The sequence below is a fragment of the Podarcis melisellensis genome (genome assembly GCF_964234715.1).
Source record: "Podarcis melisellensis genome assembly, chromosome: 8".
Lineage (NCBI taxonomy): Eukaryota > Metazoa > Chordata > Lepidosauria > Squamata > Lacertidae > Podarcis > Podarcis melisellensis.
The window spans coordinates 11,438,552-11,462,890 of record NC_138540.1 but is presented as its reverse complement, the minus strand read 5'-3'; the positions used below and the strand labels follow the sequence as shown (position 1 = coordinate 11,462,890).

Below are 24,339 nucleotides of genomic sequence, written 5' to 3'. Positions count from 1 at the left end.
TCCTTCGCCCATTTAAGGTTCCCTTTCCTAGCTTGCTCGGAGGGATCCCGGGCCAAGCCCACCCCGGGGCGCTTGCGCGCACCCGGCTGCCCGGAATGTGCCTCGGTTGCGCACAGGCGGCTCGGAGGAGGAGGAGAAGGGGCTGGATCAGAGCTAAATCCGGCTTGCTTGGTCACCGTCCCGGCTCAAGCCTTAGTCACCCTTTGCTCGCGCTCTCTTGCCAGGGACGCCTGCCAATGTCACGCCGATCGCCCTCCGCTGCTTCCCGCAGGAGAAGCTCGCCCTTAAGCCAGGAGCCCGGCAGGCTCCTCCTCCGGGTGGCGCGGAGGCACAGAAGTCATTCACGCTTTACCTACTGGGGGCATATTTGGGTTCGGAGGCAAACTGGCCCTGCCCCCCCCCCCCCAGGGATGCCACTATTATTGAGAAATGAATGAACTAAATTAAATGAAAATAAGGTGAGCAAAAATAAATTGAGGAAATGGATTAAAGAGAAAAGGTAAAATAATAATATGTTAAAATAAATTATTAAGTTAAGGTTGAGAAATAAGTAATAAGGATTTGCTGAGCTAACAATTTAAACTGGAATACAAGAAGGGGAGGTGTGAGGAGGTCAGAGAAATAAGGTAAAAGAAAATAAGTAATGGAAATTTTATGTGTTTTTATTTTTGTATGTTGGTTATTTTTGTTTTTGTTTTGTTATTGAAAATGCTAATAAACATTTATTTTAAAAAAAGAAATAAAAATGACATGCATCAATATTTTGTTTGTTATTTGTTATTTACCGTCTTATTTTCTCCCACACATTTCATACAAAACACCCACCCACACACACACACACACGAGAGAAATAATAATACTGCTAATAATGAAAATAAATATTTCCCCCCCTTTTATCTTACAAAATATTTTCTTCAGTTTTGACTTCCTGTCAAGTCCCTTCACATATGTTTTACCTTACAACTGAATGTACGCAAAACAACAAACCCTGCACAATTGATCACACATGCACACCATTTGAATGGCAATATGCATCAACTTGGGGGGGGCAGTCCCCTCAAAAAAATTATTGGGGGAGTGATGGTACCTTGGCCCCAGGAGTTGGCTCCTACGCTGCCCCCCTGTATTTTGTTTCATAAAACGTATATACTCTGATTTGCAAAAATAAAAGCAAATTATCAGCAGCTATTTAAAACGTCGGAAAAAATTAAACCAACGGATTAAAACCATGTCAACAGTCTGGGTATCTGTTGAAACAAAAATGATGTTCTTTTTTTAAAGTGGGCACCAAAAAGAACACCTTGAAGGCACATGACATCATCAATAGGCAGGGAGTTCCAAAGTGTGGACGCTGCTGCCACACTTAAAGATGGAACACCCTGGGGTCAGCCATCTCACACAGTTCTCTCCAATGCTTGAGAAAAGTTGGGGCTCACATTTCCCAGTAAAAGGGGTGTTTTTTTTCTGCCTGCGGCCTCTCTCTCTCCCTGCCCCATTTCCAGGAGACTGGGGGGGGCTGCTCTCTTGCACTCGGGTCCTGCATGCAGGCTGCCCTTGGGGGGTATCTGGTTGGCCACTGGGACTGAAAGCAACAGGCTGAACTACAAGGGCCCTGGGCCTGATCCAGCTGCCTCTCCTGGTGTTCTTATGTCTCTGGGCAGAGCAGAGGGAGCTTGCCTCTCTGCCAGGTACACAATGGGGACCATTCAGCTCTGCAGCCCAGCACGGCCCTTAACAAGGAGGCACTGAGTGATGGGGGCATTTTCCATCCTGCAACAAGTGGTTCAGGGGTATGTCGTCTCTGCCCCCTCACCCATTATTGAGGGGAAGTGCGTGGAACAGGTCTCGGTGTTTCAATTTCTGGGAATGGAGTTGAGAGATGACCTAACCTGGGGAGGAAACAGCAAAGACCTGATGAAGAGAGCACAGCAGAGGTTATATTTTGTGAGAATCCTCCGGGAAAAACAATCTCTTAAAGGACCTGTTGATGGTATTTTACCATTGTACTGCGGAGAGTGTATTAATTTATGGTCTGTGTGTGGTTTGGGAGCTGCACGGTCAGGGGAAAAACAATGCGGTCCAGGGTTGTAAAGAATGCGGAGAGAATAATTGGGTGCACTCTTCCCACCTTGGATAAAATCTATGCTTCCAGGTGCTATAAGAAAGCTGCAGAGATAGCGCAGGATAGTGCGCACCCTGGAAATGATCTCTTTCAGCTTCTGCCTTCTGGAAGAAGGTACAGGGTTATAAAGACTAGGACTAACAGTTTCTATCCAAATGCGATTTTGGTTTTAAAGATTATTGTATTGTATCGTATCGTTCAACCATACCCCCAGTGCCACCCCCAGTTACAGAGTTGGTGATGAGGGGGCATTTTTTTAAGGACACAAGTATTGTCTCATCCGGAGCTGGCAAAAGCAAGTCCCATCTAGTCCAGCCCCTCTCTCTGTCCTCGCAGTGGCCAGCCAAATGCCCCAAACGGGTATAACAGAATCATAAGAGTTGTAGAGCTGGAAGGGAACCCAAGGGTCATCTAATCCAGCCCCACAAGCAGGACCTGAGCAGAGCAGCAGCAGCACTCTTCCCTTTGTGCGGCCCACCAACTGACTTTCAAGGGTATCCTGTCTCCAACAGTGGAGAGCATAGCCATTGCGACTTGCAGCCATGAATTTGTCTAATCCTCTTTCAAAGTCCTCCATGTCGGTGACCATCACTGCTTCCTGTGGGAGGGAGTTCCATAGGTTAACTATGCACTGTGCAAATGATGTGCTTTCGTATGTTGTTTTCACTAATGCCCCTTTCCCCCAAACCAATGCACTGCCATTGTTTGGCTGGGGAATTATATCATGAAGTTCAGAGAAATGCAGAGAGGCAGTTTCTCACTGAAACACAAATAAAACGGAATCTGTCGCCACCATCCCACCTTATTTATGACGCTTACAGAGGAGAAAGGAAAGCACTGAGGCACAGTGAGGCCCTGCCCACACAGCCCCACTGCCCTTGGCTCTGTCTTTTGGTCACGCAAGAGTGTGATGTGTACTTTGGGGAACTGGAATGCAGGCATGTACTCTGCAGATGAGCTCCTGCAACTCAAATCAGATGCTGGCCCTCGAATCTGGCTCAGACGACACCCTTGTGGTGTAGGAGGGCTGGATTCCAGCGCAGGCAAACTGCTCTTCCCTCGCAGCCCTTTTCCTTGCTCCTGAGTTGCTGCCAGGCCAGTTCCTTCCAGCTCCAGTCTGCCTGGATCCCTGAAGGGCACTTTCTGCAAGGTCCCAAATCACCTGCAGATGGTTAGAGGTCAGAGAGAGGGGTGTGGTGGGGAGGGAGGGAGGGAGACAGGTGTGTTCTCTGGCTAGCGCAGGTGCAGAGAGACAAGATCCCGGAGAGGACACACCAGGACCTTTCCACCAGAGAGGCAGGGTACGGTAAGTCTTTTGCACACTCTCGGGTTGTAGCTTGTTAACTCAGGCAGCCACCTGTGACTTGTGCACTTACCTGGGATTCAGCCCATTAAACATAGCAGGTCTTACTCTTGTGTAATTCAGCCTAGGGCAGAGCTGTGGGAGTCTCTTGCAGAAAACCCCCTGCAAGGGGGTCTTCAGAGAAGACTCTTGGTTGCTCCTGTAGCTGAAACGACAAGGGTTGCTCAGGGTGTTTTGTTGGGGTTAATTCTTTCCAGTTTGGTGGTTTTCAAGAAGAAACAGCAGCCGTTGCCATGAATTCCTACTTGAGGCTGAAAGAGAAGAAGGAGATGTAAATTGCTAGCATTTTCTCTTAGTAATAAACCCTGTGGGAGGTGGGGGGGGGCTTTGACTTTCTGAATTTTTGAGTAATTTGGCAGCCCAACCCTTTCCCCAAGCAGGAAGGTCCGCTTTGCAGGGTTTACTCTGAGCTTAAGTGTGCACAGGATTGCAGCCTCAGGAAGTTCAGAATATTTCATGTTTACACTTAAAATTATGCAGGGGGGCTACCTGGATCGGCCTGTTTATGTTAGACCGAAGTTGTGGCCCGTAACTCCAGGTGCTAGTGGAGTACTCAGAACTCGGTTGTGTAGAGAAAAGGCACTCTGTGCATGCCTAGAGGCACCCTTTCCCTCCTGCTTCGCACATTCCATGGCAATGTGGGGCTGAGTTTACTTGAATGAGCCGGAAGAGGGCCAAGGATGGATTTAGGGGAAGGGTGCAGAGTTGCTTGCTCAGTGAATTCAGCAGCACAGAGCCCCACAGAGTTGCACCAACTTGCCCACAGGATCACAGCTCCCACAGAGTTGGGAGGAATGGTGCAGCAAATTTGGTCTTCAGCCTTTCCTCCCTGCCCCACCATGTAGTCACCCGCTGGAAACCTTCCCCATTTTCAACAGGGGGTGCTTGCCAGCCCTATCAGCAGATGGATGCAGAAGGTCAGCAGAAGAGGAAGGATGGAAGGGAGGAAGAAGAAGAGCGGATTCTGATGCTGGAGCAGAGTTGGAAGCCTTGGCCAAAAACACGGAGGAAGATCAGAGGTAAGGGAAAAGGAATCTAGGGATCTGTAAGAGTCAGAGGATCCCCCGGGTGGTTATCCAGTGACAGGTTCCCTGTGCAGCATCCATGCTGGTCCTCAAAACCTTCAGCTGCTGGTGGGAATGCAGGAAGAATCAAGGCAGATAAGAGAAAGTCCTTTTTCACACAGTGACCACCACCAACCTAGATCGCTTGAAAAGAGGATCAGAGAACTTCATACAGGAACTCCGCTCACTCTGGGGAGCTTCCAACAAATTATAAAAACTACAGTAAAACTTCAAACATTAAAACCTTTCCTATACAGGGCTGCCTTCAGGTGCCTTCTAAAAGTTGTTTATTTCCTTGACATCTGGTGGGAGGGCGTTCCACAGGGCAGGTGCCACCACCAAGAAGGCCCTCTGCCTGGCTCCCTGTAACCTCCCTTCTTGCAGTGAGGGAACCACCAGAAGGCCCTCGGCACTGGACCTCAGTGTCCAGGCTGAACGATGGGGGTGGAGACGCTCCTTCAGGTATACTGGACTGAGGCCGTTTAGGGCTTTAAAGGTCAGCACCACCACAACTTTGAATTGTGCTCGGAAAGTACTGGGAGCTGACGTACTGTCGGTCTTTTCAGACTGGTGTTCTATGGCAGCACTTAGAATTCCCTGCATATTGACATCAGGCAGGCCCCTTCGCTAAAACATTTTTGTTTAAGGAAGCCTGCCCAGATGTTTATTAGAAAGCCAATGTCTTAATCTGTTTGCAGTCCACTGCTATTTTAACTTTCTGAACGTTTTGAATTATCATAGTTATTTTCCCTACTGGTAATTTTATTGCTTTATTCCTTTTCTGCAAAACTGCTTTGAGGTTGCTGTTGCTGTTTTTTTAACAGCCAAGCGGTTATAAATAAATATATATATATATATATTATAAACAATAAGTGTTTTCGAGCAAGTGCGAGAGAGAAATCAAAGCAGAAGAAGAACCTGCCTGCCTTTGAGAGAGAAGGGCACGATCCGAATTTGCAAGCGAGGCAATGTGCCTAAAACGCTGTCATGGAAAATGCACGATCTGCTTTCATGTAGGCAGGGCTTGTTGGTCCCTAAACAACAGTCCCATCTGATGAAGGCGGAGCTCTGTCGGTCTCGAAAACTGGGAGGTGGGAATGGGATTCCAACGCGGTGACCCAGAGAGGGATTTAGCTATGGACCCACACGCTCCCTGGCCGGTCATTCCTGCGTCTGGCCAGCTTCAAAATACACCCGGCGGGGAATGGGGAGGAGACTTTGTCCCGGACTTTGTGTTTTTCCTGCGTCTCTCCCCCTCCCGCCTCCCCCCAAGCACAAGTGGCACAAGACTGAGAGCCGAGCTGATTCCATTTGGTGCCAAATTGCTCAGAAAGGAATCTGAGATCTCAGGACGCAATAGATTTAACCTTCCTGCGAGGCACAACTTTGATAACTTCCAGCGCGCACTGGTGAAAGGGGGTGGGAAGAGGTTTTTTGTGTGTTCTTTTCTGTTGTCGCTGTCCCATCTGAAAGCCCTACCCCCCAAGTGTGTCACGATATGATCCAATGTTTATAAATATAGGCCTGGTGAGCATGAGCGTAGGCATGGGCGCAGCTACCCCCTCCAAAAAAATCAATGAAAACCAATACAAATCTGAGGTTCCCCTCCCCCCCCCCGCATCAAAAATCCTGGCTGCCCATGCTAGTGAGGAGTCATAGAATTGTAGCGTTGGAAAGGGACCCCCAGGGTCATCTAGTCCAATTCCCTGCAATGTAACAGACTCGTCTCCCTCCGTGGGTGGGTGTCAGCTTCTCCCTATTTAAGCCAATTTGAATCAGAACCTTGTGGCAGGGAGTTCCGTCAGTTACATTTCGCAACAGTGCAGACAAGTCCTTTTGATTTGCCTGCCTGGAATCTCTGCTGAATCGGGTGACCCTGAATTTTAGTCTTATCCACTTTCTCCTCTTCCTTTGAGGTTTATAAGCAGAGGTTGGATGGCCTTCTGTCAGGATGCTTTAGCTGAGATTCCTGCATCCCAGGGGATTGGACTAGATGACCCTGGGGTCCCTTCCAATGCTACAATTCTGTGACTCCTCACTAGCATGGGCATTGTTGTCATTTAGTCGTGTCCGCTTCTTTGTGACCCCATGGACCAGAGCACGCAAGGCACTCCTGTCTTCCACTGCCTCCCAGTTTGGTCAAACTCATGCTGGTAGCTTCAAGAACAGTCTCCAACCATCTCTTCCTCTGTCGCCCCCTTCTCCTTGTGCCCTCCATCTTTCCCAACATCAGGGTCTTCTTCAGGAAGTCTTCTCTTCTCATGAGGTGGCCAAAATATTGGAGCCTCAGCTTCAGGATCTGTCCTTCCAGTGAGCACTCAGGGCTGATTTCCTTCAGAATGGATAGGTTTGATCTTCTTGCAGTCCATGGGACTCTCAAGAGTCTCCTCCAGCACCATAATTCAAAAGCATCAAATCTTCAGCGATCAGCCTTCTTTATGGTCCAGTTCTCACTTCCATACATCACTACTGGGAAAACCATAGCTTTAACTATACGGACCTTTGTTGGCAAGGTGATGTCTCTGCTTTTTAAGATGCTGTCTAGGTTTGTCATTGCTTTTCTCCCAAGAAGCAGGCGTCATTTAATTTGCATATAAGAATGTCAGCATTTTGGGGGTGGATTCCAATGTGTGCCAAATGAAAGGTCTGTAGATGCCCCTCCCCCCAAAAAAACCTCCGCTGGGCGTCTCTTATTATGGGTGCCAATGTACCTGACTAACCCTGGTCCTCTGCTGCCCCCTGCAGGCTGCCTGGAGTTCGTCAAGCGACAACTTTTCCGCGTGGGGGACGACTGGTACTTCCTCTTCGCCCTGGGGGTCATTATGGCCCTGGTCAGCTTCGCCATGGACTTCACCGTCTCCAGGATGGCCAACGGTAACAGACACCCCCAGACCGTTCTCAGTCAGCCTTAGGCTCCTAATCTCTGAAAGGCAGCAGGAGGAACCAGGAGAACCGGAGAGCTAAATTATTATTCATCAGATTTATTTAATTGGATTCTTGCATTGCAGCAGCTTGCTCTAGATCAGTGTTTCCCAAATTTGGGTCTCCAGCTGTTTTTGGACTACAACTCCCATCATCCCTAGCTAGCAAGGCCAGTGGCCAGGAATGATGGGAATTGTAGTCTGAAAAAAACAGCTGGAGACCCAAGTTTGGGAAACACTGGGCTAAATGATGATGATGATTTTATTATTTATATCCCACCCATCTGGCTGGGTTGCCCCTTTTAAATTAATAGACTTTGCCAACGTTGGTCCATTGTTTTCAATGGGTTCATTGTGAGTGTAAACCTTAGTAAAACCACAGAATTGCAGAGATGAAGGGACCCAGGGGTCATCTAGTCTAGCCCGCCTGCCGCAATGTTAAAGAATCCCCGACTTAGTTGGGTACTTAGTTGAATATTCTCCCATCAGAGCCCCTACAGAAAGGATCGTAGCCTCGCCGCATGTATCCCCTTTAATGGGCTCATTCATTTAAAAGACTTCTGTTCTGCCTTTGGGCCCAATTAGCAGCAATTATTGACTTGCAATGCCATTTATAAGAACGACACTGTGGGACGTCGAAGCCCTTAGAACAAAGCTGCCCTCAGAAGCTATTCACAAAACTAACCTTCTTGCACAGCTTTTAAAAGGACTGGGCGAAATGCGAAGGCAGAGGAAGATAGTGTGATGCCCTTCAGTTCACTGCTGGACTCCAACTCCCAGAAGTCTCAGCAGCCCGGATGACCGATGGTCAGGGGAATGATGGGAGTTGGAGTCCAGCAACATACAGAGTGCCACATATGATTTCCATCTGTCCATTCATAGAATCACAGAATTGGAAGGGAGCCTGAGAGTCATTTAGACAAGTGTTTCCCAACTTTGGTTCTCTAGCTGGGTTGTGGGTTTTTTTTTTTGGACTACAACTCCCATCTTCCCCAGATAGCAAGACCAGTGGTCAGGGATGATGGGAACTGTAGTCCAAAAAAACCCCAAAAGAAGGCAGAGTAGTGATGGGGGTAGCCAGGGGCAGTAAAGACAAGTGTCGGGGGCAGTAAATGGCCTGTGTGGTCCTCCCGCCATTGCTGAGGCAGCCCAGCCAGTGACTAGGGATGAGGGGAGTTGGAATCCAACTACGTTCGGAGAGCCATGGGTTCCTCCATCCTTGTGTTAAGCTGCCCAGTTTGAACCAGCTGCTAGGCGATGCGTCCAGAAGGACAGGTCGATTTTCCTTTCTGTTTCTTTAGCCCACATGTGGCTTTACCAAGAGATTGGGGACTACCCGGTGCTGAAGTACCTCTCCTGGACCATATACCCCGTCGCGCTGTCGGCTTTCTCGACTGGCTTTGCACAGAGCATCACACCACACTCTGCAGGTGAGCCTTTGGGTGGGCGAGTGGGAGCAGGGGTCGGCGGAGCCTGCCTCAGCCCCAAACCACCAACAGCTCAGCAGCCTGCCTGCCTGCCTGCCTGATTCCCTGGCAACTTAACAGCAGAGGGAAGAGAAGGAACATTAGGTACTCCTGCTCACCACTTCTGACTTAACTGTCATATTTGCACCTCCTTTTCCTTCCAAAAGGAAGCCTGATGCAGCTAGGAAGGAGTGTAAACACAATTCATTTGTAGAGGACTGGGGTGCAGGAAAGGTCAGGGCTCAAGTGGTAGAGCCTTGCATTCAGAAGCCCCCAGATTCAGCCCCTGGAACAGGGCCAGGTTAAGAGCTTTAGAGACCCTAAGCACTTAATAGATTTTGGTGTCCCTGCACAGTGCTTTTTCAGGGGGGACGCAGGGGTATGCATACCCCGAAACATTTTGTGAATCTAACAGGAGAACAAACTAAAAATGTTAAAAATTTTAGTTTCTTCTCTAGCGTGGTGAATCGTCAGTTCCGTTGCTACCCCTCACGGTGGCCTATAAAATGGTGGCTTTCTTGAGTCAAAATGAGAGTACCCTTTAAAAAATGTTTTAGAAAAAAAGCACTGCCCTGCATATACCTAATTCAAAATATAAATAATAAACAGTAAAATAAAATTCCATTTTTAGAAATGAAACAAAACCTACAGTAAGATGGAAAATGCTGCTTGTTTTTGTATACTTCCACTTTATTTGTGTTTGGAAAAAAATTCTTCTGCTTTTTTTAATTGCAAAATCTTTGATCAGATTCTCAAAACATCTTACGTAACACATTTGCTACTATACTTAGTAGGCATCCAGCATGCCTTGTTTGTATAGTTGTTCTGTTGGGATTTGTAATATACTTTAGCTGAGAAAATGAACGCTCAGCTGAGCAATTTGTGGCCATTAATGTTAAAAATCCGGCAGTGGAAAATTTCCTGCGGTGCCCCGTTTCCCTCGATGCCTGAAGCACGTGCTTGTTTTGCTTAATGGTTAATCCAGCCCTGCCCTGGCAGCATCGTCGGGTAGGGCTGGGATAGGCTCCCTGCTTGAAACCCAGAGAGCTTCTGCCAGTCAGTGTAGACAAGACGGAGCTCAATAGGCCAAGGGTCCTCAGTTCCTGCATCTTAAAGGAAGGGTCTTCACTCAGCTCGCAAGGAATGCCGCTTATAAGAACAACATTCTGCTTTGCATGCCAAAGGTCCCTGGGTTCAATGCCCAGCAACTCCAAGTGGGGCCCGAGACCCTGGAGAGCTGCTGCCAGTCAGTGTAGACAGAACTGAGCTAGATGGACTAATTGGCTAACTCAGCAAAGGCCTTAAAGGTGGGTTCCCTTGAGGCAAGACACAGTGATAACAGCAAGAACCTTTATTGAACCACATAACTGGGAAACAGAGGCAAAGCAACTGCTTATATACATTCCTGAGAGCCTGGGCCACTCCCACTGCCAACGTGATTGGCTGTCTAAACTTCCAAACTGCGAATCACGACTCAGGGTTCAAGGGCCAATGGAAGAGGCCCAAATCCTGAAACGTTCTGTGATTGGACAACGTGTATCGAATCAGAACACAGGAGCTCAGAATCCTCAGTCCAGACTTAAGGTAAAGATAAAGGTACCCCTGCCTGTACGGGCCAGTCGTGTCCGACTCTAGGGTTGTGCGCCCATCTCACTTAAGAGGCCGGGGGCCAGCGCTGTCCGGAGACACTTCCGGGTCACGTGGCCAGCGTGATGAAGCTGCTCTGGCGAGCCAGCACCAGCGCAGCACACGGAAACGCCGTTTACCTTCCCGCTATAAAGCAGTACCTATTTATCTACTTGCACTTAGGGGTGCTTTCAAACTGCTAGGTGGGCAGGAGCTGGGAGCGAAAGACAGGAGCTCACCCCGCCGCGGAGATTCAAACCGCCGACCATATGATCGGCAAGCCCTAGGCACTGAGGTTTTACCCACAGCGCCACCCACGTCCCTTCAGTCCAGACTTAAGCTCAGGCAAACACAGGCCACTGAATACATAAGAGGCCTCATGTGAGAGGGGCCAGGGAGAAGGCTGTTGGGTGGGGCCAATGCAGAAAGAAAAGAGGCAGATCCTGCTCAGGAGGCCACCAGGAACATCTTCCTAGACTAGCTGGAGGTCCTAAAACAACCTGGAACCTCCTCCCTGTGTGCTCCTTCCAGGTTCCGGCATTCCTGAGCTCAAGATCATCCTGACGGGGGTCATTCTGGAAGAATACCTGGCCATCGAGAACTTTAGCGCCAAAGTCGTGGGCCTGACCTGCACCCTGGCATGCGGAAGCACCATCTTCCTTGGGAAAGTCGTAAGTGACCCGTTGGTCGGTCAAAGGGAAGCAACCCATGGCCTCTAGGCTGCAGAGCTCTTCTTCACCGTTTACACCAGACATCCCTAACCTGCGGCCCTCCAGGTGTTTTGGCCTACAACTCCCATGATCCCTAGCTAACAGGACCAGTGGTCAGGGATGATGGGAATTGTAGTCCAAAACATCTGGAGGGCCGAAGGTGGGGGATGCCTGGTTTACACCCTGTGGCTGTTTGCAAAGAGGCTCACCCCCCCCAGCAGCTTTAGATAAAACATCAAACATTAAAAACTTCCCTAAACAGGGCTGCCTTCAGATGTCTTCTAAAAGTCAGCTAGTTGTTTATTTCCTTGACATCTGAAGGCAGGGCGTTCCACAGGGTGGGCGTCACTACCAAGAAGGCCCTCTGCCTGGCTCCCTGTAGCTTTACTTCTCGCAGTGAGGGAACTGCCAGAAGGCCCTCAGAGCTAGACCTCAGTGTCCGGGCTGAATGATGGGGGTGGAGACGTTCCTTCAGGTATACTGGACCGAGGCCGTTTAGGGCTTTAAAGGTTAACACTGACACTTTGAATTGTGCTTGGAAACTTTCTGGGAGCCAATGTAGGTCTTTCAGGACCGGTGTTCTACGGTCTCGGCAGCCGCTCCCACTCACCAGTCTAGCTGCCGCATTCTGGATTAGTTGTAGTTTTTGGGTCCCCCTCAAAGGTAGCCCCACATAGAGCGCATTGCAATAGTCCAAGCGGGAGATAACCAGAGCATGCACCACTCTGATGAGACAGTCCGCTGGCAGGTAGGGTCTCAGCCTGCATACCAGATGGTGGTTCACCAATCTCCTGCAATGTAGGAATCGCAGCCCAAGCATCCCTATATAATTGTAGAATCCCTTCCTCTACTAATCTGCCCTCCTCTTGTCTTCCCCCAGGGGCCTTTCGTTCACCTATCCAGCATGATCGCTGCCTACTTAGGGAAGATTCGGACCAGTGTCTCTGGGGAATATGAGGTAAGGAGCAAGGGGACAGCCACCCCCCACCCCCCACCAAGGCTAAGGGGTGGGGTGGGCCTGCCCAAGCATTCCTTCACTAGATTGATAAATGTAGATTCATTGTCCCTCTTGACACCTTCCTACAGTCACAACCAGGGTGGCTGAAGAGGTGATTTCTGCCCCCACAAAATAACCACCCCACCGCATTTTCAGTGGGTGCTTTTGAGGCAGGGGAGACAGAGGAGAAATTCGAGTCCATTCACGTTAGAGGTGAGTCCAGAACAATACGCATGCTAGGAGCTCGTCCTACACTCGAGTAGGACCCTGGTAAAGACACATGCCCAACTGGGATGTTCTCTCCCTCCTGATATTTCGTTCGGGATCTTCAAGAGCTTTCTTCAGCCCGAACATCACAGCGACTGATGCCAATTGACACCGGCACACTTAGGGATCCGCAGAGTCTTCGCAACTTGCGTGACAGGCCTCAGCAACTCAGCATTTTGGCTAATCTACTTTATTTACATATAAACACACACGGAGCACTGCAACATGGCTCCCTCTCTCTCTAGCAACAGACAGCAAAGAGAAAAAGAACAAAGGACAAGAGTCCCACTTCACGGAACACAGTAACACAAACATCCTGTCACTTCCCACTCTGTGGAGTCAAAACATATACCGTCATGTGATAGACAAAAATCCCATGACTGCAATCATGGAGCAGGAATTCTAACAATGCCAACCTAAATTGCAGCCATCCTCTGAAATTTGGAACTTTGGCAGAGTCAGGTGTACAGAAATGCATAGAACCAGGGCAAAGTGTACATAAAGAGCATGCATTAGGGAAAAGCAACATACACAAATGTGTTATATTAAGAGAAATGGGTTTGCAAAAATAAATAAATAATGTGTACATTAGGCAAAATCACACACACACACACACACACACACACACAAAGATGAGCCTATCAGGAACTAGGAACAACATTCGCACTAGAATGTTGCAGGTCTCATTTATTTTATTTTTTAAAAATCACTAACTAATGTTGAAATGAGAACTGGATTTAAGAGGTTGAGAAATGATAAACGGAGAGGAACCGGAAGGAACGGATTGTCTCCCCCAATCTTTGCTCAGTTTAATAATCTGAGCACAGAGCTGGAAAGGGGTCAAACTGGAGTGGCTCCTGCTGGCTTGGAAGGCAAATGCAGCACTCAGCACCGATTCTGGAGCCCCGGGGGGATTCATGCTCAGGCAGATGCAAGAGGCACTTAGCAAACGGATCTCTCTTCCTCCTAGAATAAGAGCAAACAGAACGAGATGCTGGTGGCTGGAGCGGCTGTTGGAGTGGCCACTGTCTTCGGGGCTCCCATCAGCGGTAAGAGAAACAAGCACACAGACCAGCAAAGCTTTGCCCTACCCTGTGGGTCAGATTCAGTAAACCTAGCTGGCAAGTGGCTCGCAAAGTTTACAGAGCTTGGAGTTTGTGCGTGTTTGGTGAAAACGCTTTGTGTCACGCTGTCAAGCAGCTCATGTCTAAAGCGGCAAACCGGTGGTCATTGGGGGAAGGGGGCTGTGTTGGCGAGGGGCCTGCAAAAACCACACCTCTCCACTCTGGTTTGAAATGGGTAAGAGACCCCCCACAGCTCTGGGCAGTGAGACAAGGTATGCAGACTCCTCTGGGTGCCTCAGCTGAGGGATCCAGTCACGGCCGTGGAGGAAGTCAGTGGCAGAGCACAGGAGGCGACAAACAGCAAACTGTAATAAACAGAAATCTGCCCTTATTCCCTTATGGGGGACACAAGAGCCCTTACAGAGTCCTTTGTAGCTTCTCCATCAGTCGGAGAAAATAACAGAGGCCAACCAGAGAATATTGAGAAGCAAAGCAGCTAGTAAGCCTGATCTTTATTGATCTGTTGCAACAGGGTGCTCCCCTCACACACAGGAAAGGAGGAGGAACCCAGAACAAAGGTGTGCCCATCCTTATATAGACATTTTTAATTGCCCGGCCTGGAGTCCAAAACCACCCCCAGATACATCATACCTACATCACAGAAAGGGGTGTAGCGCAAAACCACCCCACAGACACATCATACCTACATCACAGAAAGGGCGGTCTACAACAGAAATCTGAGTGCATTGTTTACCTCCGGTCTGGCAGACCTGTTAATGGTCACTTGATTGGATACCCTGGGGAGCCTGGCCAGTCTTTTGTAATGACAAATACTTAGTTCCTGAGCCAGATCACAGGCTCACCCTTTTCATACACAGACATACTCTTAAGACAGGATTTGTGAAGGAGTAGACAATGGGGAGGCTTTTCCATTTTCCTTTGACCTTGCAGAGAAATGTTTGAGGTCAACTGAGGTCAAAGTCCTGAAACCATTTGGGAGGGACAAAATGGTTTCAGGACTTTCTGTGGGGTTTCAGACATGTGGTTTATATATCGATGATCATGCTTGATTGGTGCATTTATGAACACACACACACACACACACACACACACACACACACATATATATATATATATATATATGCTTTCGTAGATTTTCACGGGTACAGGAATGCAGGTTTTGGTGTCCTCGGGTGTCTTCCCGTGTAAAAGTTGGGGTGTCTAGGCGACGTTTCGACGAGGTCTCACTCGTCATCTTCAGGCTGGTGCTTTCGGCTTCTTGTTACTGGAACATATATATGGTAAAGGGACCCCTGACCATTAGGTCCAGTCATGGCCGACTCTGGGGTTGTGGCGCTCATCTCGCTTTATTGGCCGAGGGAGCCGGCGTACAGCTTCCGGGTCATGTGGCCAGCAGGACTAAGCTGCTTCTGGCGAACCAGAGCAGCTCATGGAAATGTCGTTTACCTTCCCGTCGGAGCGGTACCTATTTACAGGATCTACTTGCACTTTGATGTGCTTTCAAATTGCTAGGTTGGCAGGAGCAGGGACCGAGCAACGGGAGCTCACCCCGTTGTGGGGATTCGAACTGCCGACCTTCTGATCGGCAAGTCCTAGGCTCTGTGGCATCAATGCATCTCCTTGCCAAGGCACAAGGGAGCCAAGGCACAAGGGAGCCTAGGTGCGCCTCTGGTCGGGGCATATTGGCTGCCAGTTGCCGACCTCTGCCTTACCTGTTTTCTTCACCTGCCCATTCTCCTCCTAATCTGGTCCCTCCCAGGGGTCCTCTTCAGCATCGAGGTCGTGTCCTCCCATTTCGCCGTCCGGGACTACTGGAGGGGATTCTTCTCAGCCACTTGCGGGGCCTTCATGTTTCGCCTGCTGGCCGTCTTCAACAGCGAACAAGGTGAGGAAGCTGAGCAGAGTTGCTGGGGAAGTGCAAAGCAGGTGGGAGGAGAGAAACTCTTGCTTCCAGTTTGCTCTGCAGTGTTGGGCGCCCTGGCCAGTGTGCTCATCCACATAGTAAACACCTCTGCCCAGCTGCTGCTTTTTCTGGCTAACTAAGCACAATCTTAGGCTCTTACCTTGCATGGGCTGGAAATAGATTTGATGGGGGGGGGTGTTGCTGGGAGACAGCAGTTTAAGCCTCACATGTGGAAATAATAATAATAATTTATTTATACCCCACCCATCTGGCTGAGTTTCCCCAGCCACTCTGGGCGGCTCCCAATCAAGTGTTAAAAACAATACAGCATTAAATATTAAAAAACTTCCCTAAACAGGGCTGCCTTCAGATGTCTTTTAAAGAGAAGATAGCTGCTTATTTCCTTCACATCTGAAGGGAGGGCGTTCCACAGGGCGGGTGCCACCACCGAGAAGGCCCTCTGCCTGGTTCCCTGTAGCTTTGCTTCTCGCAATGAGGGAATCGCCAGAAGGCCCTCAGCACTGGACCTCAGTGTCCGGGAAGAACGATGGGGGTGGAGACGCTCCTTCAGGTATACTAATATTCTAAACTGACCACAACTGCCCTGGAAAGAGATGACTGAGCAATTGTGGCGACCTTGTTGGAAGTGCTGAACCCTTGCTGCAAAATGGAAGGGAAACTAGTGCTGCCATACGCTTGGAAATGGGCGCCTGGGCAGATTTTCACAGAATCGGCAAAATGTCTGGGGAAACCCCAATGTATGGCAAGTAGGATGTTTGTTTGTTTTAACTTTAAAAACCCTTTAAAATCCCAAAAATTTTGATTCCCCCCACGCCTAAAGCTCAACAACTTTTGTCCGGATTTTCACTTTTGCGAATATGGCAACCCTAGTTAAATGGGCTAGGTGTGTCCCCCTCCCTGGAACCTCTTCCCTTCCCTTCCTCACCATTTTCCCCATGCAGGGGAGGATGGTCTATGTGTGCAAAGGGGGCTTTGCCCCACCAATCTCAATCTTCACCCCTCCAGGCCCACCTGCCTGCCTGCCTGCCTCCCTTTCCCAAAGGGTCATCTAGTTCAAACCCCCCCCCCCCAATGCAGGAACCACAGCTAATCCTCCTTAGGCTCAGTGTTGCCCTTGAAGAAGAACTAGCCGGGAGGCGAAAAAGAAGGATGGAAGGAGCAAGGCTAGGAGCAGTTTCCCTGTCGTTGGCTCTGGCTCCCACCCTACCTCCCTGACTCCCACCCTACCAGCCACTACTGATGCTGCGTGAAGATGTTTCCAGAGCAGGGTTTCCCAAACTTGTCTGATTTTGGACTACAACTCCCAGCATCCCTAGCTAGCAGGACCAGTGGTCAGGGATGATGGGAATGGTAGTCCAAAAACAACTGGAGACCCCAGTTTGGGAAACCCTGGAGCTGGATGTTGGTGATGGAGGAAGGCTCTCTGGGGACAAACCTCAGCAGCCACGGTGAGCAGGTGATGGGTGCTAAACAATGTGGCTCGCTGGTTCCCCTGCCTGGCTGTGCAAGAGCAAAGTGGGGTTTGGCCCCAAGCAAATGGCCTTCTGCAAATGTTGGCCATCGGTGGGGTGGGGGGCTTAAGCGAGACAGGGGAGAGAAGAGGGGAACGTGAGAAATTGGGGAAGGGGGTCTTGGGTGGAAGGAAAGTGGGGGGAGGACACAGGTAGACGAGGAAGGGGGCTTCTATTTTTGTGGGCACCCCTGTTTTGTGTTTAAAACACCTCTCTTTTTCTCCCTTCCCAGAGACCATCATGGCTCTTTTCAAGACCAGCTTTAAGATTGACTTCCCCTTTGACCTGCCAGAGACATTCTTCTTCATGTTCCTGGGGTGAGATGGGTGAGGGATTTTGGGGTCAGGTCCACCCCATATTTTTAAAGCATCCCATCAATAATTCTGGGAACTGGAGTGTGCTGTTATAGGGAAAACTAGGGGGGGGTGGCTTTTGCTGGCCAACTCCTGAAGGGACTGAGTCCCCTAAGTCAATGGTCGGTCAGAGATGAATGGATGGGGGCAAGATCCACAGAAAGCAAGGGGGATCTTTATTTTTCTGTTGCAACAGAGTTCCCTCCTCTCCTTGCAAGGAGGTAGGAGAAACCCAGAACAATGGTGCGCAAGCCCCTATAAAGACTTTTGAAATTGCCAACCCTGTACCCCAAGACACCCCCCAAAAAATCATATATATATATCACAGAAGTGGTCCCCAGCAGATATTTGAGAGTGTTGCTTCTCTCCTGTCTGCCAGGATACCTGATAAATGCCTTAAAGGTAAAGGTAAAAAGACCCCTGACCATTAGGTCCAGTCGTGGCTGACTCTGGGGTTGCGGCGCTCATCTCGCTTTATTGGCCAAGGGAGCCGGCGTACAGTTTCCGGGTTATGTGGCCAGCATGACTAAGCCACTTCTGGCGAACCAGAGCAGCGCACGGAAATGCCGTTTACCTTCCTGCCAGAGCGGTACCTATTTATCTACTTGCACTTTGACGTGCTTTCGAACTGCGAGGTTGGCAGGAGCAGGGACCGAGCAACAGGAGCTCACCCCATCGCGGGGATTTGAACTGCCGACTTTTTGATCAGCAAGTCCTAGGCTCTGTGGTTTAACCCACACAGCGCCACCCGCATCCCGATAAATGCCTTACTTGGTTGTATTTTCTGGGTAGCCTGGCCATTCCTTTGAGATGGTAAATACTTTAGTTCCTGAATCTCTTATGCATATTGATATTTCGCTCAGCTTAACAGATACTTGCCAGACTATATTTGAAAAGGGAGGTGTAAGCCCCTACAGTCCAAAGACAATTGGAAAGCTTTTCCCATTTCCTTCCTCCTTGCAGAGAAATATATGAGGTCAAGTTGAGAGAGTCAAAATGACTTCAGGATTGCTTTCCTGTACTATTTCAGACATGTGGTTTATATACTTGTGCATGTCTTTGGCTTGTACATTTATGAACATTCATTCTATATTTGACACCTTAGAATTCTTCTAACCGTGTCAAGGCTTCTGGGGGGAAAGTACAGTTTCCAGGGTCCTTCATGGGGGCACCATGTCCTTGAAATATGCTCTGAATGTATGGGGGTGGATGTGACCCATCTCCTTCCTTGCAATGCAGCCTTGGGGTGGGGTGGGGGTGACACCGAAGGGGTATTGTGTGCCCAGCAGCCAAAGTGACCCTAACCTCCCTCCCTCCCCTGTTTCTTTGCAGCGCAGTCTGTGGGGTGGTGAGCTGTGCATACCTCTTTTGCCAGCGCTGGTTCCTGGGCTACGTCCGGAGGAACTGCTTCACAGCCAAGCTGCTTGCAGAGGAGTAAGTCATACCTTGGGAGTGGGGGCCATGCGCTGGGGGGCATGCGGGGTGAGGTCCTGCAAGGACCGACCGACTGGCCTCGAACACACTGCTGCCTCTCAGCCTCAGTTTCCCACTCTGCAAAACGGGAACAACAGAAGTTTGCCTCACCTGGTTGTTGCATGGGCGATAAATGTTCCATGAAAGCACAAATGAATCGTAGCAGCTGACATTCTCCTTTCACATATTTGGGGTCTTCTTGGGTTTTCCATGACATAAAAAGGTAAAGGTACCCCTGCCCGTACGGGCCAGTCTTGCCAGACTCTAGGGTTGTGCGCTCATCTCACTCTAGAGGCCGGGAGCCAGCGCTGTCCGCAGACACTTCCGGGTCACGTGGCCAGCGTGACAAAGCTACTCTGGTGAGCCAGAGCCGCACACGGAAACGCCATTTACCTTCCCACTAGTAAGCGGTCCCTATTTATTTACTTGCACTTTGACATGCTTTCGAACTGCTAGGTTGGCAGGCGCTGGGACCGAGCAACGGGAGCGCACCCCGCTGCGGGGATTCGAACCGCCGACCATGCGATCGGCAAGTCTTAGGCGCTGAGGTTTTACCCGCAGCGCCACCCAGGATTACAAAAAATAATAATATTCTGGCTTTGGGAACAGAATGAGCAGGGTATAGAAAAAAAGCATATTGTGCACAAGGTATTTAAAAGTGAGTGACAGTAGAGGGGTCAGCAAACTTTTTCAGCAGGGGGCTGGTCCACTGTCCCTCAGACCTTGTGGGGTGCCGGACTATATATATATTTTTTTGGGGGGAGGGAATGAACGAATTCCTATGCCCCACAAATAACCCAGAGATGCATTTTAAATAAAAGCACACATTCTACTCATGTAAAAACACACTGATTCCCGGACCGTCCGCAGGCCGGATTTAGAAGGCGATTGGGCCGGATCTGGCCCCCAGGCCTTAGTCTGTCTACCCATGGTAGAGATGGACCAACATTTTATTATTACTTCGTCCATCACCCCGAGAAAAAATAATCTCCCTTGTATGCAAGCTTTCGGGACACGGGTGGCGCTGTGGGTAAAACCTCAGCGCCTAGGACTTGCCGATCGTATGGTCGGTGGTTCGAATCCCCGCAGCGGGGTGAGCTCCCGCCGTTCGGTCCCAGCTCCTGCCCACCTAGCAGTTCGAAAGCACTCTTAAGTGGAGGTAGATAAATAGGTACTGCTTTATAGCGGGAAGGTAAACGGCGTTTCCATGTGCTGCGCTGGTGCTGGCTCGCCAGAGCAGCTTCGTCACACTGGCCACGTGACCCGGAAGTGTCTCCGGACAGCGCTGGCCCCCGGCCTCTTAAGTGAGATGGGCGCGCAACCCTAGAGTCGGTCACGACTGGCCCGTACGGGCAGGGGTACCTTTACCTTTACCTTTATGCAAGCTTTCAAGTGGCACAGAAATCCTCAGCACCTTCTGCCTGGTGGAAGAGCTTTGTGATGCCTGGAAAATGTACAGATTCCTCCACCAAATGATCTTTTCTATTTTTGCTTTGAGCTGTGTGTGACTTGCTGGTCTGCCATCAGAGCGAGCTTTGGGCAGGGAAGCCCTGCTTTTCGTTTTCAATCCTGAAAAGTAACCCTAGTTTTTTGTCTGTTTGTTTCTGGTACCTTTTCCCAGGAAACCTCTTTACTCGGTGCTGGTTGCCCTCCTGCTCTCCTCCATCACCTTCCCATCGGGCCTGGGGCAGTTCATGGCCTCTAGGGTAAATACTGGGTATCGCTCTCCTTCCCAGCACAGAGCACACTGGAGCATATGCAGAGTGCCACCCTCTCCCTGCTGAATAACGACAAGTGGCACCCACAGGACTGATAACAGCCAGTGAACTGGCCAAAGGCCAACCTGTCTGGTGGCACAGAAAGAGGAACCCACCGGCCCCCTCACAGACAAAAAGGGGGAGGGTGGGCGGGCGTTTGTGCTCCTGTTTGCGCCAGCCCTTCCAGACCCCCATCTCTCCTCCCCTGTAGCTGAGCATGAAGGAACTTCTCACCTCCCTCCTTGACAACCACACCTGGAGCGCCCTTTCCCAAAATGCATCGCTGGCCAGGCCCCTTCAGGTCGACACCCACAACCTGTGGCTCGAGTGGTGGGACCCCAACATCACCATCTTTGGCACGCTGGCCGTCTTCTTGTTCATGAAGGTACCTGGCCCACTTCTGAAGCACACGGCGGGGGGGGGCTCTCTGATGAGGGAGGAAGGGTTCAGGCGACGACTCCCCTCCCATTTCTGCTACGGTGCTTTCACCCTCAGGAGTTGGAGTGTTCTCAGGCATGCCGTTGCATCACAGGCTGTCTTAAAGCAAGCGGCCATTACCTTCGGCCTCACTTTTCCACACTCTTTTCACAGTTTTGGATGCTGATCCTGGCCACCACCATGCCGATGCCCGCTGGGTACTTCATGCCCGTCTTTGTTTATGGTAAGTGCCCCCCCATCTCCCTGCATCAGATGACCCCCCCCTCCATATCAAAGAACTGGAGAGTTGGAAAGGTGACCTTGTCCCGCCCCCTGCAATGCAGGAACCACAGGTAAACAAATGCAGGATCAGTTTCACTGGTCTCATCTGCCAAGTACCAAACGGGCTGGAGAAGCGGATCTCACCAGGGAAGAGAGACAGCGGAAGAAGATTGGAAGAAATTTAAGGACTATCTTAGGAAACATTGCAAAATTAATGAATTCTAGAATGACGTTGGTTTAGAAATTATGTGGTTTCCAGCGGTAATGGTTTAAGTAAATAGAAAAGAAAGGTTAAAAACTAAATGGAAAATAAGGGAGAGGATTTGCTGAATTAATAATTAGAAATTGGAATACAGAAAGAGGAGGTATGAGGAAGTCGGGGAAGTAAGGTATAAGAAAATAAGGGAATGAAATTATACTTGTTTTTTGTTTGTGTTTGTTTGTATCATTGTTTTGTATTGTTTTTATATATATATATTTGAAACTTTAATAAATATCTATTAAAAAAAATGGAGAAGGGGATCTCCATGACAGTTAATCCAGTTCAAAACCAGTTTGAGTGTGCAGTGTAGACATGGTCTGGAAAGGCTTGTCTCGGAGATGCAACCTGTTTCTTTCTACCTCGTCGTCCTCCTCCTTTCCCACCCCCCACGGCAGGAGCTGCGCTCGGGCGCCTGGTGGGGGAAACCACCGCCTTCCTCTTCCCCCAGGGCATTTCCTCGGAGGGGGGCTCCAGCCTCATCACTCCTGGAAGCTACGCACTGGCAGGTGAGTCTGCAACGTGGCGGGTGGGGTGGGCACTACAGGGCAAGCCAATAAGCCAGGGTAGCCAAAGGTCTAGGCAACTACGACTAGGCAGACACTTGCCAACTTTGCCACACGGCCCCTTCCCCTCCACCCCAGGGACTCACGGTTGCGATGACAGTGAGCGCCTCTGTTCACTACAATTCTGCAGGGGGCATCTGTCTGGTTCCTCTCCCAATTCTTGGGGTCCTGTACCCAGGGAGGGTCAGAGGAGCTGGCCGGCCACTGAAATCTCCTCATCAGCATCCTGCAAAAACGGGCCAGGCTGCAAGAGGGGTGGGGGCCTCTGGGCTCCAAGGTGGGCCTTTCCTCCACCCCACCCCCACCTTGCTGCAAGGTAGGAGAACAAGACCCAGAGAGGTGTGAGGGAGCTGAGCTGGAGGCCAGAGGCTGAGGGACTCGCTTGCTCCGTGCTGGATCAAAAATGGCAACAAATGGAGAAGCAAGATTTCTTCGGATGCCGTGACCCCCCCACTCCATAGGTCATACATATATGTGAATAGAACCGTATACAGTGGAGCCCTGTTTGCTTCCCGAAGCGAACGCAACCCGCAACTACGCTTCTGTGGGTTGCGATTCGGCACTTCTGCGCATGTGCGTGACGTCGTTTTGAGTGTCTGCACATGCGTGAGCAGCGAAACCCGGAAGTAACGGGCTTGAAAGCGCTCAACCTGAAGCAACTTCGACCCGAGGTATGACTGTATCTTGAAGACGCCACAGTCTCCGCTGAGCTTTATTTGGAGGAAACCGAACCTGGAATCCCTGGAGTCCCTCGCGGTTCAGACACACTGGGGGGGGGGGGCGTGTTGCAGGAGGAGGCCACAACCGTGCGATACCAGCACAGAGGAGGGCCAGCTCTGCCATTAGGCAGGGCTGGAGGACAGAGCTGTGTTCGATTCGTGACTTGTCCTCCCCACCACTGAGCTCCTCTGCTCTGGTGCGGAATGCCATCCTCTTCAAGCAAGATGCAGACGTCAGCTAGCTCAGCTCTGGGATTTGGAATAGGAATGGGGGCGGCTAACAAGGGACCCACGCCCAGAGTGAGTTGCCGGCTTGCCTCAGGACCCCCCCCCCTCCAGGGACAACCCTTGCTCTAGATTCTGTTTTCCTCCCTCCAGGGGCAGCAGCCTTTTCTGGCTCGGTCACCCACACCCTCTCCACGGCCCTGCTGGCCTTCGAGATGACGGGGCAGATCGCCCACATCCTGCCAGTCATCCTCGCCGTGCTCATCGCCAACGCCATCGCCCAGAAGTTCCAGCCCTCCTTCTACGATGGCACCATCATCGTCAAGAAGCTGCCCTACCTGCCGCGCATCCGGAGCAGGCACATTGGGTGAGGTGAAACCCCCTCCCACGTCGCAGGGTGTGGGGGAGCAGGGGGGGACACTGCTTCTCGCCCTCCCACTCCCGGGACATTGAGGGGCATCCCCAGAGCCTTCTCAGACGTGCTGCTTGCTGATGAGGGAAAGGACACTCTGCCTACGCTCAGAGTCTCTCTTGCCTTATGTCGCTTTGCATATCGGGAAGGGCCGTAGCTCAGGGGCAAAGAGTCTGCTTTGCGAGTGGAAGGTGCAAGGTTGTTGCAAAGTGAGTTGGCTGGTAAATCACACATTTCAATAGTTGGGAGTGAACGCTTTACGGATTTGGCTGAGGGTCAGGCCTGTTTCGCACAGCAGCTCGTTCCCTGTAGATCAGGGGTCAGCAAACTTTTTCAGCAGGGGGCCAGGAGAGATCCCTCAGACCTTGTGGGGAGGCCGGACTATATTTTGAATGGAAAAATGAACCAATTCCTATGTCCCACAAATAACCCAGAGATGCATTTCAAATAAAAGCACACATTCTACTCATGTGTAAACAGGCTGATTCCTGGACTGTCTGCGGGCCGGATTTAGAAGGTGATTGGGCCAAATCTGGGCCTCGGGCCTTAGTTTGCCTACCCATGCTGTAGGTCTTACTCCAAGAAATCAGTTGCCGAGACTAAAAGTCCCCACCTCCCCCCAAAACCATCTAGGTCTGCTCCTCTTCCAGGGCTCCTTCCAAGGAATCGGAGACTACGCCTGCATGAGACCAACATCTCCTCTGCCCCTTTCATGCCTCTTCTGGTTCTGGGAGACTAGGGGAGAGTTGGGAGCTTGCCACAGGCGGTGAGGGAGACACCGGTGACTCTTCACCAGCCCAACTCATCTCTGCCTCTTGGC

At 50.4% G+C, this 24,339-nt stretch overlaps 2 protein-coding genes across 4 annotated transcripts in view; one reads left to right on the top strand and one right to left on the bottom strand.

Annotated features, from left to right (window-relative positions):
• Window positions 1–24,339, bottom strand: part of FAM131C (family with sequence similarity 131 member C) — a 76,721-nt gene that overhangs the window by 37,923 nt on the left and 14,459 nt on the right. The window lies entirely within an intron of this gene.
• The window catches only part of CLCNKB (chloride voltage-gated channel Kb), a 31,315-nt gene that overhangs the window by 3,196 nt on the left and 3,780 nt on the right, over window positions 1–24,339 (top strand). For 2 of the 3 annotated variants that reach the window (XM_081923136.1, XM_081923137.1), the window contains exons 3-16: window positions 4,364–4,504; window positions 7,295–7,423; window positions 8,772–8,900; window positions 11,094–11,233; window positions 12,153–12,230; window positions 13,507–13,585; window positions 15,381–15,506; window positions 17,289–17,373; window positions 18,742–18,843; window positions 20,504–20,588; window positions 20,851–21,024; window positions 21,231–21,300; window positions 21,996–22,106; window positions 23,261–23,474. In XM_081923136.1, the coding sequence (XP_081779262.1) occupies window positions 4,364–4,504; window positions 7,295–7,423; window positions 8,772–8,900; window positions 11,094–11,233; window positions 12,153–12,230; window positions 13,507–13,585; window positions 15,381–15,506; window positions 17,289–17,373; window positions 18,742–18,843; window positions 20,504–20,588; window positions 20,851–21,024; window positions 21,231–21,300; window positions 21,996–22,106; window positions 23,261–23,474 (1,663 nt within the window). The remainder of the gene's footprint in view (window positions 1–4,363; window positions 4,505–7,294; window positions 7,424–8,771; window positions 8,901–11,093; window positions 11,234–12,152; window positions 12,231–13,506; window positions 13,586–15,380; window positions 15,507–17,288; window positions 17,374–18,741; window positions 18,844–20,503; window positions 20,589–20,850; window positions 21,025–21,230; window positions 21,301–21,995; window positions 22,107–23,260; window positions 23,475–24,339) is intronic. The other variant, XM_081923138.1, reaches the window with a different exon arrangement.